This window comes from Watersipora subatra, chromosome 5 (assembly GCF_963576615.1).
Source record: "Watersipora subatra chromosome 5, tzWatSuba1.1, whole genome shotgun sequence".
In the NCBI taxonomy this organism is placed as follows: Eukaryota; Metazoa; Bryozoa; class Gymnolaemata; order Cheilostomatida; family Watersiporidae; genus Watersipora; species Watersipora subatra.
Window position 1 is genome coordinate 35,071,480 of NC_088712.1, and position 19,005 is coordinate 35,090,484.

The following is a 19,005-nucleotide window of genomic DNA, read 5'->3' on the forward strand; positions in this document are numbered from 1 at the left end:
GAGAGGGGACAATTGCTACTATCAATGGCATTTGCATGTTGCTGTTAATCTGACTATCGCTTACTTGTGCGTATTCAATAATTCTCTAGTAAAATTTTTTACAGTATTTTGCATATTTTTAAAAATTTGACATTCGTAACTTACATAATTTTCAAATTCGATTTGTCAGTTCACTTTCAAATATTTCCTTGCTTTCAACTCAGTGGCTAACATTCTAGTGCAGCCAACACTTTTTAATTCCTGTAACGGATAGATGTTGCTTATACATGTTCAGCCTTGGCTTATCTTCTCATTAATGCAAATCAAGATTTTTATAATTGGACATTGTACATTTTGATCATTGAATAAAATAAGTGTTGAAAAATAGCCTGAACGATTGATTAGTCTGCAAATTTTATTGTTTGTCCTTGAAGTTGGCATTTTATTTGCTGCTCGTTATGCTATTTTAAAATTTTGCAATGAAAACTAGTTGACGATGATACCCTTGCATGGATTGGCTTCAACCTAGATTTGATGTTGTAAACTTGTTGTAGAATTTGTGAAAATGATGACTACTAGCTAAATCAGTAGAGACCCACGTGATGCATGCACAATACGACAAAACGATCTCTCGAAATACACTCCATTGGAGATCTCATTTCTGCATATTGCCAAATGTATATAGCCTAACACTTTTTTTGCTTTATTGGCCTTTGGTTCGGCTTTACATGCATTCCATTTCGCGCTGACTGATATACGCTATTCTTTGTGTGTGTTTGCTGACCATTCCAATCAGTTGCAACAAATATATGAGATTGTACAGCAATAAATAACACAATTTATTAGTTAATTTAAAAAGTGCGAAGTATCAATCATACTCGCATCACACATTTTCAAAAGTTGATCACAACTGAGCATTTTAATAAGTGGATAAGTTTTACATATGCAGCTGCATGGATAAAACTGCTAGCACAAAAGCAAAATAATGTGATCAGAATGACAAGTCAGCATTCAAATCACGCTCGGATCCATCATCGTATTGATTGCTACCTCCTGCAACTAAAAGATGCTGTTTGGTAGTAGTACCAATGTCATTTCCTGGGCTGTGATGGTGGCCATATGAGGCGCGAGTAGATCGAATGGAGGAATTCAATAAAGTTACTGTTAATTGTCTTTCTAAATCTCTCCGATTGCGGCAAAGCACCAAATCAAAAAGGCAGCGACGATAAGCTTCATTAGTGATCGCGTACAACACAAAATTCGCTGTGTGATTCAGTAATAAGATTAAATCGGCAATGCCTCTGAATCTTTCATAAAATCCTATGTCATGCGTATTTCTAAGCAGTGTTAGAATTCTACACACAAAACTAGGGCAAGTACAAAAGATGAACCATGAAGTAACACACAGCAACATAATGCTTATTTTTCTTTGTTTATTCACCTCCGACTGTCTGCATCTAATTGACTTCTTTTTTACCAGCTTTGAGTTGGCTCGTTTCAACGTTCGTATTAACATAATGCTTAAAAGCGTACAAATGATGAAAGGCAAAAAACTATTGAACGCTTCGAGAAGTGAAAAGTATATTCGAGCGAATGTATCATTATTTGAGAGATTTGTGTCGGTAAACTCAAATACTGACTCATCTGAGGTGACTAGTTTTATCATAAACATATCTGGAATAGTAATGAAAATGGCTGCTATGAAAATGAGTATTAGGAGATTTTTGGCTCTGTTGAGTGAACACCAAGTCTTTGCGCGCAAAGGGAAGTATACAGCAACAAATCTAAATGCCATGACAGCGACGATGCACCAATTAGAGCATGTTATAAAAACATTAGCTGGAAAATACCAGACAAAATAAATGAAATAAGTGAAGGTTCCTTCTAAACCTTTGGTATCCTGAACAACTAGAAGAGGACGTCTCGTCGGTCTAGCTAGGCAGATCAAGTCATAGATAAGATAGAAAAGGAGAACGAGAATGTCACAAATAGCCATTACGAGCAGAAATGATGTTGTAGAGGCTGCGGCATGACTCTTTCGCAAAGTAGAACGCAACATTTTAAACTGGATCACTGCATTCAGTGTGTTGCCTAGCAAACCGATAATGCATATGATTATTCCTGCAATGCCACTCAGCCAGTATCTGAAAGTATAGACGTCTGTAAGTAATGTCGCATTTCCAGTGCTATTAATAAGATCCGACATGAAGATTCTTTATTGGTACAGTTTATAAAATACTTGTATGAACGGTAAGCTTGTCACGATGACATAACTCAGCTCGGTCAATCACTGCCTACAACAACAATATAGTAAATCTGCATCATCGAAATAGACATTTTCAATTTGAGTCATCGATGCAAGGCATTACTTTGCAACATGATATGTATGTAGGGCTTAATATTTTTTGCATCATTCCAAATTACTGCATTTTGATGCACCATTATTGGAGAATGGAGTATGCCTGGGTTTCATATAAACACAAATACTCAATCCAGATTCTGATGCCAACTAAATAAATTATTAACCTAAACAAGCAGTACATTTGCTTCGATTATCTTAGCTGATACATCTGGGTTTATGTAACCACAACATAGAAATGACAACTCCTAAGCAAACTAAAGAGTTAGGAGAAAAACATGACACTGCACCAAGAAACACAGGTGAGTAAAGAATTTCATCCTGGGTTGGTTAAACTGGACCGATACCCTTTTATTTTTGTATTAATCGAATACTATCAACATATAAGTCATCCAAATGTACATTTGACCCATCTACACGCGAAGTACTCAAGTTTTGAGATCAGCTGTGTATGTATTTAGCCATAGGTACACTAGAATACAGATTCCCGTTAGCATGCACTGTAATGCGTTTCACAGCCAATACAATAACTCATAACGACCAATACAATAACTCATTAACGAATACTGCATAACACTGAAGCCGCATTACAGGAAACGGTAATATAATATAAAATATATGTAAAAGCCAGATTGAATTAACGTAGAGGTCAATGAAGAGAATTTTTATGTACCTGAGAGACCGGCAAGCAAACAAGTAGACTTAAAACACATAGATTTAGGGCTGTTCAGAGCTGTTCCTTGTAACCATCCTCCAGGTAAAGTTTACACTAGCTTACGCAATATATAAATATATTAATTTCATATTTTTAATCAGCACTGGTGTTCTTATTTAACTCGCTAAACAGCGATGGTTTGAATGACTGGAGCATTATGTGTTGAATGTCATTTCAGGGGTCTGAGTCAGACACTGTCCAACTTCAGTCCCCCTATTACAGATTACCTATTAGGTTATCATCAAGTTTTCAAGGCAACAAGTTAATTGATAGGGATGAAGCCAACTAACTTTGTTGATGGGAAGCCCTGAACTAATTCTATTTATTAGTTTGGTGCCTTCAACATTAGTAAGTCTCGAACAGTTAGTTAATGAAATGTTAGACAAAATAGGAAAAGGAAGCTCTGCTAACGAGTGTTTCTCTGTTTCGAACATACAAGGATTTTAATACATGAAACTACCATAAAACAAATTAATTTTGTATGTATTTCACTATCAATTGAGGTATGACAATGCAATCATTATATAAATATTGAGATTGAATGAACTACAGTCAAACATGGATAATTCGAACTTCACGGGACCGAGCGAAAGTGTTCGAGTTATCAGAGCGTTCAAGTTATCAGAGCACTGTCACAAGTCCATTTATTTATTTATTTATTTATTAGTAGATACATGTACTTATACAAACTATAATATAAATCAAGAGCATAAATAGCTCGTTTCAAATTAACAAAAGGTATAGAGACTTTTCTATCACTTGAGATTGGTTTGTTGTTTGAGGTGATGTTATTGCCAGGACGTTTTTTTAGATTAAAACTGGCAAAACTCGATCGTTGTTGAAATGCTCAGAAGTAAATACATCTTTTTTTTGAGCGTTTTAACCAAGATCAATTTTGTCGATTTTTCTTGAAGTTTATGCGAAGTTACCTCACTTTTCCATGCTTCCGAAGCGCCATCGCTAAGCGGATGTTTGGTCAAATCAAATTTCACCAAACCTTTTTGAAAAGTCGTTGACAAAAATATTTTGTCGATGGTAGTAATAACAACGCCTATGAATTACGAAAAGTTGAGGTTTTCCTCTATGACTTGGGGTAAAGCGATTTTTTAAAGCGATAACAACCATCTCGGTAGCCGTTGGACAAAAAACTGTTCGAGTTAACAGAGTTGAGGTCGAGTTATCTAAAGCAATTTATCATTACGTGGGAACGGACCGAAGAAACCTTCGAGTTAACAATGTGTTCGAGCTATCCGAGGGCGAGTTATCCATGTTTGACTGTATATCACAGAAGGCAGGTGAAAGGAAGCTATGGCATAAATGAGAATAATATTATAATGATTTGAAAGTGTCCATCGTGACCTTGTGACCTTGGTGCCACAGCTGTATAAACACACCTTACATCACAGCATGCCAATGACCACACTCATCACAACAGATTATTAACACATGTTTGAACAAGGTTGGCGTGTATTCTCAGTGAGCACATGGCTTGTACATGAGCACATATGGATTATACGTGTGCACACAAATTCTAGGTGAGTGTACGGCTTCGACGTGATCATATGGATTCTACGTGAGCGTATAGATTCTATGTGAGCATAGGGATTCTTTTTGCAAAAATACAAATTCTCAAATATGATACTTCGAAATAATCAAAGACAATTACAGGTCGGGCCGTTGCGTTTCCTTACAATTTACCCTGTTTTCAACCTTTGGGAATAATGCCATTGTTTTCAACATTGGCATTATTATGAGAATGCCAATTTTTATCAACACTTTTAAGAGCGGAAAGTAACATGTTCAATATGTTTAATAATACCGCGTAAAACGAAGTCAGTGCTTTTCGTTGGTTAATTCTTGAGTACTACAACAAAGCAATGTGTAGCAGGATGCAATCTGCAAACTTAGTTTTAATAGAATTTTCAAGCATTTACTTGAAGATAATCTCCATAATATGCAGGCATCTATCTATATAGTATACATACTATATACATGTAGATGCACAACTGTGATTGGATGTTTTTTAATTCATGTTTAATCTCTGAGCTTTTGAATGGTTTAATATATATGTATTCTAATAGACATACAACTCTCATGGAATTAACAAAGTTCCAAACTTCGCTTCAAACCTTGATATCAACTATTGCAACATAAAAACTAGTGACATCATTTATGACATAACTTTTTCAGAGTGATCAGTTTCATCAATTTTAATCTTGAAACATCCTGGCAGTCAGATGACCTCAAACATCATAAACAATCACAAATGATAAAAAATTTCGATACTTTTTGATAAAATCTACAAAATGTTGTGCAAGTTCATCTTTGTGACACAAGTGACCACAGAGGCCTCCGAAGCACCCAGCATACAGCTGATGTAACCAGCTGATGTAACCAGCTGATGTAACCAGCTGATGTAACCAGCTGATGTAACCAGCTGATGTAACCAGCTGATGTAACCAGCTGATGTAACCAGCTGATGTAACCAGCTGATGTAACCAGCTGATGTAACCAGCTGATGTAACCAGCTGATGTAACCAGCTGATGTAACCAGCTGATGTAACCAGCTGATGTAACCAGCTGATGTAACCAGCTGATGTAACCAGCTGATGTAACCAGCTGATGTAACCAGCTGATGTAACCAGCTGATGTAACCAGCTGATGTAACCAGCTGATGTAACCAGCTGATGTAACCAGCTGATGTAACCAGCTGATGTAACCAGCTGATGTAACCAGCTGATGTAACCAGCTGATGTAACCAGCTGATGTAACCAGCTGATGTAACCAGCTGATGTAACCAGCTGATGTAACCAGCTGATGTAACCAGCTGATGTAACCAGCTGATGTAACCAGCTGATGTAACCAGCTGATGTAACCAGCTGATGTAACCAGCTGATGTAACCAGCTGATGTAACCAGCTGATGTAACCAGCTGATGTAACCAGCTGATGTAACCAGCTGATGTAACCAGCTGATGTAACCAGCTGATGTAACCAGCTGATGTAACCAGCTGATGTAACCAGCTGATGTAACCAGCTGATGTAACCAGCTGATGTAACCAGCTGATGTAACCAGCTGATGTAACCAGCTGATGTAACCAGCTGATGTAACCAGCTGATGTAACCAGCTGATGTAACCAGCTGATGTAACCAGCTGATGTAACCAGCTGATGTAACCAGCTGATGTAACCAGCTGATGTAACCAGCTGATGTAACCAGCTGATGTAACCAGCTGATGTAACCAGCTGATGTAACCAGCTGATGTAACCAGCTGATGTAACCAGCTGATGTAACCAGCTGATGTAACCAGCTGATGTAACCAGCTGATGTAACCAGCTGATGTAACCAGCTGATGTAACCAGCTGATGTAACCAGCTGATGTAACCAGCTGATGTAACCAGCTGATGTAACCAGCTGATGTAACCAGCTGATGTAACCAGCTGATGTAACCAGCTGATGTAACCAGCTGATGTAACCAGCTGATGTAACCAGCTGATGTAACCAGCTGATGTAACCAGCTGATGTAACCAGCTGATGTAACCAGCTGATGTAACCAGCTGATGTAACCAGCTGATGTAACCAGCTGATGTAACCAGCTGATGTAACCAGTCTGTGAAAACAGCCATTCGGCCTCAACTAAACACAGGAAATTAAGACTTATAGCAATTTCCTGTTTTGTGGTGACATGATTTCAGTTGAATTCCAAATCATGAATGAAACGATAACCTGAGTATTGCTATGACTGATGATACGTCCAATCATATAGCTGTTATTAATGATACGTTCAATCATATTGCTGTTACCAATGATACGTCTAATCATATTGCTGTTACAAATGATACGTCCAATCATATTGCTGTTACCAATGATACGTCCAATCATATTGCTGTTACCAATGATACATCCAATCATATTGCTGTTACCAATGATACGTCTAATCATATTGCTGTTACAAATGATACGTCCAATCATATTGCTGTTACCAATGATACGTCCAATCATATTACGGCTACTAATGATATGTCCAATCATGCTGCTGTTACCAATGATACCTCCAATCATATTACGGCTACTAATGATGCGTCGCTCCATCATGTTGGTGTTACTAATGATACGCCGTCCAATCATATTGCTGTTACTAATGATACGTCCAAGCATATTGCTGTTACTAATGATACGTTCAATCATATTGCTGTTACCAATGATACGTCCAATCATATTGCTGTTACTAATGATACGTCCAAGCATATTGCTGTTACTAATGATACGTTCAATCATATTGCTGTTACCAATGATACGTCTAATCATATTGCTGTTACAAATGATACGTCCAATCATATTGCTGTTACTAATGATACGTCCAAGCATATTGCTGTTATTAATGATACGTCCAATCATATTGCTGTTATTAATGGTACAAGGTCCAATCTAATGTTCAGCTTCAGTTGTGCCTGATGAAATCAATTTGAGCATGGCGGAATCCATTTGGTTGCATGATTGGTTAATGTTCGGAAGAAAAATACGTGTGATGAAAAATGACTAGTTTTATCATTGCTATAGTTATTACTATTATCATTGCTATAGTTATTACTATTATCATTGCTATAGTTATAACTATTATCATTGCTGTAGTTATTACTATTATCATTGCTATAGTTATTACTATTATCATTGCTATAGTTATAACTATTATCATTGCTGTAGTTATTACTATTATCATTGCTATAGTTATTACTATTATCATTTCTTTAGTTATTACTATTATCATTGCTATAGTTATTACTATTATCATTGCTATAGTTATTACTATTATCATTGCTATAGTTATTACTATTATTATTGCAATTTGAATGAAGCGATAACCTGAGTAGTTGAATCGATGCTGATTCGGCTGTGAGAGTTCATGACAAGCATCGATAACTCCATGTAGTCAAAACCTATTTCTGGATATGATCTCTTTTATAATGAAAATGTGCAAGAGTGAACCTTAGTAAACAGTTGCATGAAGATCCCCACTATGACTGGGCTAATATCCTCGACAATAAAACGAGCAGTTGTGTGGATTGCGACAAGGAGACAATTGTGAGAAACAACTAACGACGGCAAATGGCTTGCTAGCAGAAGTATGTCTGTTTGTGAACAAACGCATGGCGAGATTACATATTTCTAGCGGCTGGCCAAGAACTGATCTACCACTATCAACGACTGACTGAAGATTGATTGCTTCAGCAAACACTTTCTCTACAGCAGCTGATACTCGAAAGAAATAATGCTTATAAATGCAATCAGACTAGTATAATACGTTAAGTGGGAGTTTTAATCAAGGCAGTAGATGATCTTTATGTGTATTTAAGTCTAAAGATCGGGTATTACAGGTGAAATTAACAGCTAAACTGGTGTTTATACTCTACGATCAAGGTGAGTGAGACCATGATCAAGGTTTCTAAACTCCCTGCACCTGCATCTACAGATAAACTTGCCTGCATGAAAGTAAACAATTATATATTTCTATAATTTGTTAAGAACTGCATTGGTTGATTACAGAACACCATATGAATATGTGCAGACCTAGCCTGTCTTGACAAACTGTTGTTTTTGCGGAGTTGTTTCCCGTCGCGCGGACGAGCAACACAACAGCTTGTCACAAGACGTACTGCACCTGATGCATCAGCTGCACTTATAGGGAGTTGTTCTCTTCCGTCTATGCGGCTTAGTTGCGATGCTATGTCAGTCGCTCCATTGGTAATCATAACGGAAAAAAATAAGATTACAACATTTAACCAGCGACCAGTCTCTGCGGTAAACTTTAGTAGAACTTGAGAACTTAGGCAACAACAGCGACTAAACATGTCATTATTTGTGCGCTCAGTCAGTTTAATTTCTATTTTTGTATCAGTCAGCTTTATTTCTTCATATGGATTTTAATTTCAATTAATTTTATTCTTAAGTTTTACTAAAGTTTACAACAGAGTTATAAACAACCAACAGTTTTTGGTTAAACGTTGTAATCTTATTTTAATCTACATAAATTTTTGCGCGAAATCAGTTATGATTACTAATGGAGTGACCGATATAGCATCGCAACTAAGACGCATAGACGGAAGAGAACAACTCCCTATAAGTGCAGCTGATGCATCAGGTGCAGTACGTTTTGTGACAAGCTGTTGTGTTGTTCGCTCGCTCGACGGGGGACAACTCCGCAAAAACATCAGTTTGTCAAGACAGGCTAGTGCAGACCAAATACGGTCAAAGCTACCATTGCCTTGACACGCGAACACCTGATGCTACAGTCAAGTAATCTCCAAAGGTTTCTCAAAACATGGCAGTTTTCCATCAATAAAACTAAGGAGATTAAAAGTAAAAATAAGAAAAGACCTAAGGTAAAAATATAAATAATACAAATTATATACATACATACATATACATATATATATATACATATATATATATGTACATATATATACATACATATATATACATACATACATATACATATATACATACTATATACATATAATATATACATATATATATACATATTATATACATACGCTGTCGGTTTGAAAGTCACCCGAACTAGGTAAGAGTACGCTATGATATACAATCCATGTGACTACCACCTTTATGCAGTGCCTATTTCCTGCACCCTGCGTGTCTTCAAGGTAAAATGACAATAAAAAATATCTACTATTAATAATTTCTTCTTATGTAGTGTTTTCTTGTTTCATAATACATGCGCTTAATCTTCAGCATTATAACTTATGGCTATCAGCTATCAGAGATGTAGGAATGGAATGCTTTAAACAAACTACAAAAAGTTCCTATGAAAATATTTGAAAGGCATCCCGGAAATTATATTAAATTAAAATTCCGAATTAAATTTATATGTGGAGCTTTGACTACATTTACAAGACAGGCCTTATTTCACATCATCGACAGGTCGTGAGTGTATATTCCAAATCTAAATGGATGAAATGAATACTCAGTCATACAAAGGTTAAAATACTATATGAAAAGTTTTAACCATTTCAGGATTGAGAGCATAACTAGCATAATTGGCAGCTGTCGATAAAAAACTCTTGCCAAGTAAGACCCGCTACCCTGAGTTTAAGATTATAAGAGTTTCGACAATGACGTCATAGCTGGTTAGACCTGGCGGCGGAAATACCACGCCTCCAATTGATAACATATTACTGAGACACTAACTTTCACCTTCCAAAAACCTACTTCAAAAAGTAGCTAGGGTTACTTAAAGGTTGACTTGCAACAAAATTCACATTACAGTTATTTGGTATCAAAAGATTCACCATGTGTCACTCTGTTGTGTTGTAGGTACAAAATATGTGGAAATGTTATTACAAGCTCTTAAAAGCTCAAAAACGAAAAGCCACCGCAGCTTGGAATCAGTTTATTTCTCTGACGTAGTCATTACAGTTTGGCTATTGTCTTGTCACGTGATGTTCTCACGTGAATTGAAAGGCTAATAAAAAACTCAATATAAAACTTATCGTAGCACTAGTTTATGGCAAACACTTCGGGTTTTACCCAAGACCCCGTATCAAATATAGATGCTCGCTACTTTACAGTTTTGTTTCGGCTTGATCTAATTGTCAAGTCGTAATCTGATCATGTGACCCAATACATCGCAAATAATTTTTGCAGCACATTTCGATTATCACAGGTGACCAACAGACTCGTCTTGATTATCAGACAATGGTAAGTACTCCTTCGAGGTCAGGTTAAAGAATTAAATGAATTTCTACGGTAAGTTATAAGATATCACTGCTAAAAGTGACAGCATTACAATGATGATAAAACAGATGCGTAAGAACAATAGACATGGTTTTATTGAATGCGTGAAGTATATTTGTGACAATATTTCGACGAATAAGGTTGCATGAAAGTGTAAACAGAAACCATCTCCCACAACTACGTCACATTTGAACCGTTTTGGAAAGAGAATCTAAACTACGGTAGTCTCTTGTGGCTGCGATTAACTGTTCGTTTTTTAGATTTTAAGAGCTTGTAATCACATTCCCACATATTTTGCACCTACAACACAACAGAGTAAGACATGGTGAATCTTTTGATATCAAATAACTGTAATGTGAATTTTGTTGCAAGTCAACCTTTAACCATCACAATTTTACTTCTCCAATTTTCACTTTGTTGGTGATTCCCATATATTAGAAGTTTTCCTTTCCTATATGTTTCCAAAAAACTTCTAAATTGTATACCAAATAATTGGTAAAAGCCGGTTTTTGAATAATTATTAATGTTTTAATTATTATCAAAATTTAAACTTCTTTGTTAGTTTAGACTAATATAAAAGTCCTTCAATCAATATTTAGTTTTTTAGCACTAGTTCAAAGCTTCAAAAATTGTAAAAAAAATTCAGCTCAATGCAAGTGTATGTAAATTTTCTAAACGTACGCCGCCACCGGAAGTGAGGCTTTATATAAAACGATGTTTACACGATTGTCTATACTCTTCTATGTTCTACTCAGCCACTACCCGTTGTCAAACACAGATTGAGACGCGCCTACTCCTGCAAACATGCTAGGTCAAAGTCTTCAATGCGAACTGCTTTAGCCAAGTAATAGACATTCATCTAGGAACAGACTGAGCTCCAAAGTGCATTCTATAGACATAAGCATAAAACTTTCTCGAAGCATTAAATAAGACGTACCAATAAGCAAGCAGGTTCTGGATGGCACACATCAACCGAGGCGGCGATATTGACCCCTGTCAATGGATTTGACCTTTGTAAATGGATTTTTCATGAATCACTCAATGAGAACCTTTCTCAGCAAATTAGCGTGTAGCGGTTTGGAGAACAGGCTAAAACATTTTATAAAAGCCTTTTTGATTCTTGCCCAAAATAAGTAAGAGTCGTCTTCTCTTTTATTCTAACTACAGTACCTCGCGAGTTGGGATAGGAAAAGAAGAGCAAATAACTCTTCTCTATATACCACAAACTTACATAAACAATCGCTTAAACCAATATTGTAATCAATGTTTGGTGAACAAGCTTTTAATTTTCTACACCTAGTGAATGATTGTCACATAGAACAAGACACGGTGCACCTACCAATAATACCGTCTGCTATTGTGAGGTCTGCTATAATTGTGAGACTAACTCGAGCTTGTGCCTTTCCATTTAAATGGCTAGCTTAAAATCTGTGAAAAACCCGCGAGTAACTCGTGCCACCTAAGAGTGTCCTAATCAGGAACTAAATTAGGATACCCGCTAAGTAGCTGGCTCAAGGTAATCATCGTAACAGCTAGTAGGAGGAGTATACTCGTAATTAGTGTCAACGCTCCGTTAACAAAGTTAATCTGTTGCAATATCTGCTTCTTATTCTAAAACTCTCATGCAAGTTGGTAGAAAGGTTCTCACGATAGACTGTGATTTGTTTTATAGCACAACTTCTTGATAAATACTCAAGGCAATCAGACCTAGCATTTACCCTAGGACACTTATATTTCGCTAGTATTTAGTTTCCTGAGTAGCATACAAAGTAAAATTTCGCAGCAACTTAATTTCGCAGCTCTGATGAGTGCGAAAACATAGTGATGTGAAAATAAATGCAGTGGAACAAACATAATTAGATTCCTCAGGTTCAGTTCACCGATAAAAAAAATTTCAATTCGCGACTAGTTTGTAATTGTGAACCGCAGGTAGAATGGTGTTGGCAATGTCGATAATGCAATTTGATCGCTTGCTGCCATTTGTTTCTTGGACAATCAACAGGCCCGTATTCTCTGGGACGGCTGGCCGGCTGAGCCATCCAAACTTTTTGGGAATTTTTCACGGCTAAGTACAGTAAAACTCGGATAGCTCGCCCTCGGATAAAATGTAACATTTCATCTCAAACAAATGGTTAACTCAAACGGATATGTTTGGTCAGTTCCAACGCAATGATATATTGCCTCAGATAACTCGATCTCAAACTCATTTATTTGAAAAGTTATTTGCCCAACGACCATCGACACGGTTTTTATCGCTGTAGAATATCACTTCATTCCAAGCCATAGAGACAAACATCAACTTTTAGTAGTTCTTAGGCGTCATTATTATCATCATCAGCGGCAAAATATTCTTGTTAACGACTTTTATAAAAGTTTACAAAAGATCAAGTTTTATCAAACACCCACTTGGCCATGTCCCATCAAAAGCGTAACACCTCCGAATGAACTTAAAATAAAATCCGCAAAATTGATCTTTGTTAAAACGTTCGAAAGAAAAAGATGTCTTTTTTTCTAAGCGTTTTAACTGCGGTCAAGTTTTGCCTATTTTAAAACGTCTAGTCATTCACATCACCTAAAGCAAAACAAATCTCAAAAAATAGAAAAATGTTGATACTTTCCGATAAAAATTTTTTAAAACTTCACACGAGAGGCCCGGCTGAGGCCCTACATGAGATAAACCTACTGGGGGCTTACACAGGCCCCCTCCACACCCTAGGTGTTCATAACTAGTAGCCTAACAATAGCCGCCCAACTTGCAACCAGTGAATACAGGCCTGAGTCTATCAACGAACAAAGCTATTTAATTTCGCGTTCTCGCTCGTTCGTTATGATAGTTTAGTTTCGCACAAGAAATTTTCGCGAAAGGATGACTCCGCGAAAACGCAAAAGTTAGATGAGGCGAATACATAAGTGTCCTAGGGTAAGCAAATGCATGATATACAACTGTTTGGACAGCTAAACAACGAAGTAATAATGCATCAAACATTTTCCTTTATCTTAGAAACTCACGAACACAAGTGCAGAGGAAACAATGCATAGTTAGAGATGGTGATATACGTAGACCACACGGTGATATACGTACACCACATGGTACATAGACTACATGGTGATATACGTACACCACACGGTGATATACGTACACCACACGGTGATATACGTACACCACACGGTGATATACGGACACCACACGGTGATATACGTACACCACACGGTGATATACGTACACCACATGGTGTATTTTAAATTTGACGAAGTAAAAATTGAACTAACTACTATATCTTCAATCGTCTTTACACTTTTTGATGCTTTTCCTTCGATTTTTATTAACATTTTTGCTTTCACTCGCGCGACTGCGAAAATTCGAGAGTCGTGTGATGGAAATTTATCTAGATTCAAAGTCAGACCTGCGCTGCAACTCAGTGGAACTTCCACACGCTCACTAAAGCTTGATAATAAATGAAGACAGATGCTAAGGATTTTATCCGATTCATAATAAGGAATGGACAACTCCAACTTGTGCCGGCGATTCAATAACTTTGCTTTAGTTTTTAATATGCGCTTTGACATTGTTGGAATTGCTCACAAATCATGAGAGAAAAAACCAGGGAGTGTAAGCACTTGTAAAGAGGCTCATTTGATAAAATTAGATGCTGGAGCTATTTAGATACTTTGAGCTTGACAAACTCCTCTCGACTTGATGACTTCAACAGAAGCCAATTCAAGTAAATTAGTTCATCTGCCCGCCAACCCGGACCCAGCTCATACTCATAGCTCATACTGAGTCCAACCGAGCCAACAAATATATTTGAATTTTAGAAAGCGATATCGCTTGAGCGAAGCTAGTTTGAAAGAGGAATTTTAACTTGACATTTCATAACTACAAAGTATGTTTCCAGAATGCCCATTTCACAAGTTTCCTTCAAAAAGCCTAAACTGCGTTTAAATTTGTTTCACTTGACTTGTCATTGGCGCATCAATACATACAAGAGGTGATGACTGTGCTATGATTGCTTGCCATGAATATCCAGTAACAATTTCACAGAATATTTTAAAACGTTTTCACTAAAAAAACTAAACCACCATGAGCCTTACAGAGATTGTAAATCAGATATATTATATGAGTATGCATGGGGTGGGTGGGGAGAGACAGTATATGAGTATGCATGGGGTGGGTGGAGAGAGACGGTATATGAGTATGCATGGGGTGGGTGGGGAGAGACAGTATATGAGTATGCATGGGGTGGGTGGAGAGACGGTATATGAGTATGCATGGGGTGGGTGGAGAGAGACGGTATATGAGTATGCATGGGGTGGGTGGGGAGAGACAGTATATGAGTATGCATGGGGTGGGTGGGGAGAGACAGTATATGAGTATGCATGGGGTGGGTGGGGAGAGACAGTATATGAGTATGCATGGGGTGGGTGGGGAGAGACGGTATATGAGTATGCATGGGGTGGGTGGGGAGAGACATTATATGAGTAGGCATGGGGTGGGTGGGGAGAGACATTATATGAGTATGCATGGGATGGGTGGGGAGAGATATCATATGAGTATGCATGGGGTGGGTGAGGAGAGACAGTATATGAGTATGCATGGGGTGGGTGGGGAGAGACAGTATATGAGTATGCATGGGGTTGGTGGGAGAGACATTATATGAGTATGCATGGGGTGGGTGGGGAGAGATATCATATGAGTATGCATGGGGTGGGTGGGGAGAGACGGTATATGAGTATGCATGGGGTGGGTGGGGAGAGACGGTATATGAGTATGCATGGGGTGGGTGGGGAGAGACATTATATGAGTATGCATGGGGTGGGTGGGGAGAGACAGTATATGAGTATGCATGAGGTGGGTGGGGAGAGACGGTATATGAGTATGCATGGGGTGGGTGGGGAGAGACAGTATATGAGTATGCATGGGGTGGGTGGGGAGAGACATTATATGAGTATGCATGGGGTGGGTGGGGAGAGACAGTATATGAGTATGCATGGGGTGGGTGGTGAGAGATATTATATACGTATGCATGGGGTGGGTGGGGAGAGACGGTATATGAGCATGCATGGGGTGGGTGGGGAGAGACGGTATATGAGTATGCTTGGGGTGGGGAGAGCAGACGGAGGCACAAACAACATATAAAAGCACAAATATTATAGGTTCACCGGTTAACTGTATGTTGAATAGTTCACTGAATCAGCCAAAAGTTTGCCAAAATTGGGGACCAAAAAGTGATATTTACAATGAATATGAAAGATGGAAAGATGGATAGATTTGGCACGAATAGATTTGAAAATAATGGCAAGCCGCATGGGATGAGTGGGTTTCAGCTAAAGCATTATAACTCGCTGTTGAGGTGACCAATAGCTATGATGGCTGTCACCAACAGAGAGAGAGCGGGAGACTGCCGATGACATCCGATCAATATTAAAGTACATGGCCATCATAAAAATATGACAAAAGGTCAAAAAAAGAAACCTCTCAACAATTAGCCTGCAGCCCAAGCTCCACAATGTACAAGTCATTGATTTACCTTTCTGATAATAAGCGATGCAGATGCATCACAGAACCCTTCAACTATTGGTTGTGAGAAGCCTATTAGAATAATAACTTATTACTAAGGATTAATAAGGTAGAGGTAATGATAGAGAGACACGCGAAGAACACAGTCTATTCTACCTGTACTATGTATTGATAAGAACACAGTCTATTCTACCTGTACTCTGTATTGATAAGAACACAGTCTATTCTACCTGTACTCTGTATTGATAAGAACACAGTCTATTCTACCTGTACTCTGTATTGATAAGAACACAGTCTATTCTACCTTTACTCTGTATTGATAAGAACACAGTCTATTCTACCTGTACTCTGTAATGATAAGAACACAGTCTATTCTACCTGTACTCTGTATTGAGAAGAACACAGTCTATTCTACCTGTACTATGTATTGATAAGAACACAGTCTATTCTACCTGTACTCTGTATTGATAAGAACACAGTCTATTCTACCTGTACTCTGTATTGATAAGAACACAGTCTATTCTACCTGTACTCTGTATTGATAAGAACACAGTCTATTCTACCTTTACTCTGTATTGATAAGAACACAGTCTATTCTACCTGTACTCTGTATTGATAAGAACACAGTCTATTCTACCTGTACTCTGTATTGATAAGAACACAGTCCATGGTCCATACCTGTACCCTGTATTGCAAAACTTGATAATAATTTTAACATTTTTGAATGTCACCAGACTTTTTAAAAGTTTTTAACTATTATGGATTTTGAAGTGCCAGAATTTAAATGCACATGTTATTAAGTTTTTGTTATGTTGTTATTATGTTATTCTCTGTACTAGTACGCTGGCAGTGAGGTGCGGCGTGAGAGATTATCAATACAGAGCAGAGAATACGTATGCGCAACAATCTCAGAACAATGGAAGGTGAGCAATTAGCACGGGTGGTGGCACGCCCATGCAAACTTTTTTGCCCCAAAATCGAACCGTGTCTTCATTTGACAGATAAACAGATCTCTAGCTCATAGTGAAAAATACTTCTATATTATGACAAATATTTCCCCAAACTTTATGCCATCTATCTAGAATAAGCCATGAGAAGGAGTGACAGCTCGCAAGTTCACAAGGTTTGACTGTACTACTTAACAAGCCGGCATAAAAGTGTACTAACTCAAAATTAATACAAAAGGTTTTGTGCCAAATTCAATTTCTTGCTAACTACAGTTTCATTTGTGATTTTCCTTTGTGCTAACAAATGTATCAAGGGCACTGTTACTACCATTACCGGGCCCGTGACAAAAAAATCGCAGGAAAACAGGCTTGTGAACCGTGTTTAAACTAAACTGGAACACCCAGTTATGAATTTAATTTGCCAAGATCTGCTTATTATAAAAAAGTTGTCACCGTTAAGCAAATGAGAATTCGGGTTGCCATTGACCTTCAACTGGGTTATGATTTGATCGACAAGTCGTGAACCAGTCTCGATGTAAGTTGAACTGTTATGTGCAATATTATTTATACCACCTTTTAACTATTGTTTCATTTATTCATCTTTTTATATATATAGCGAATACTAAGTTTATTTTATTGAATAAAATCTTATCTTTAGGCATTGTACAGTATTTTATATCGTTTTTAACTTTTTTATGCAACAATTTTATCAGATTTTATTTAAAAAATGTATTTTAGGCTTACCATCGTTTAGCATATGCGGCACCTACGGACATATATGATACGTACAAACACGATACCTACATAAATATATAGTACTCATATATGGTACCTACATGTGCTCAATAAATCCTATAAACTTCAAACTGTTTCGTTTTTTGAAACCATTTTATAATGTAACCAGATTTCAGTTTAAAAACGCACACAAATTATTAAATAATTTCTGTTTAATTCCTTATTGACAAAGTCTAGTCTATGCATAATTTAGGCTAAACCTAGGCTGCATGTCAGTAACAGACTTTGTACGTTAAAGTAAAATCGTTGTATAATAATGTTCATTGGATTTATTTACGAAACTCCAGTTAGGCGATTACCAGTTAGCAAGCAGACTAATCTATATTAGTGATTGCAGGTGCTCTAGACCATTAGACGACGGGCATTAGCAGGTGCTCTAGACCATTAGACGATGGGGATCCAACTAAAAAATGCAAACTAATTTAATTTATATATTTTGGAATTTTATTTTAAACAAGTACCCTGCCAGCCTAGTGCCCCGCGTAATAACTATGAGTACAGTTATTCCAAAATCAGGGAAGGTGGTCAATTGCTTGGTCTACCATGCTGAATGGTTCCACCAATTCCTACCAATGGTTCAAATCCCGGGTGAAGCAATATTTTCTCAACATCCAACCACGGCTTCGGACAGACGGACATGACTCTTATTATAGTAAAAATATTTAAAGTCATATGTTGCAAACTTGAGGTGTGAAGTTACGTATACACCCAAATTTCATATTAAAAGATTTGTATGCCGATGAGATCATAAACATGTTGCACTATACCGACAAGCTATTACGGATTTAGTTGGAGTTAGTAATGACATACCATGCGGTACCTACCAGCTGAACTGCCTCTTCTAGCATAGCATTCCTGAGGTCTTCATCAAGCCTTAATGAGAGAGTAGAAGCATCCATCTGGTTGATGAGGCTGCCACTACACCTGGTAGATGGCGACAAA

At 37.5% G+C, this 19,005-nt stretch overlaps 1 protein-coding gene across 1 annotated transcript; it reads right to left on the reverse strand.

Moving 5' to 3' along the window:
- Window positions 1–800: 800 nt before the first annotated feature.
- LOC137396933 (FMRFamide receptor-like) lies at window positions 801–19,005 on the reverse strand. Its single transcript, XM_068083224.1, has 2 exons — window positions 18,888–19,005; window positions 801–2,273 (listed from the first exon to the last, which is right to left on the reverse strand). Exon 2 carries the CDS (start codon window positions 2,183–2,185, stop codon window positions 971–973), a length of 1,215 nt encoding a protein of 404 aa, XP_067939325.1. The 5' UTR covers window positions 2,186–2,273; window positions 18,888–19,005; the 3' UTR covers window positions 801–970.

Bases quoted from the DNA above. Each gene is read 5' to 3' on its own strand.
- LOC137396933 (XM_068083224.1), bottom strand. From the start codon at position 2,185: ATGTCGGATCTTATTAATAGCACTGGAAATGCGACATTACTTACAGAC.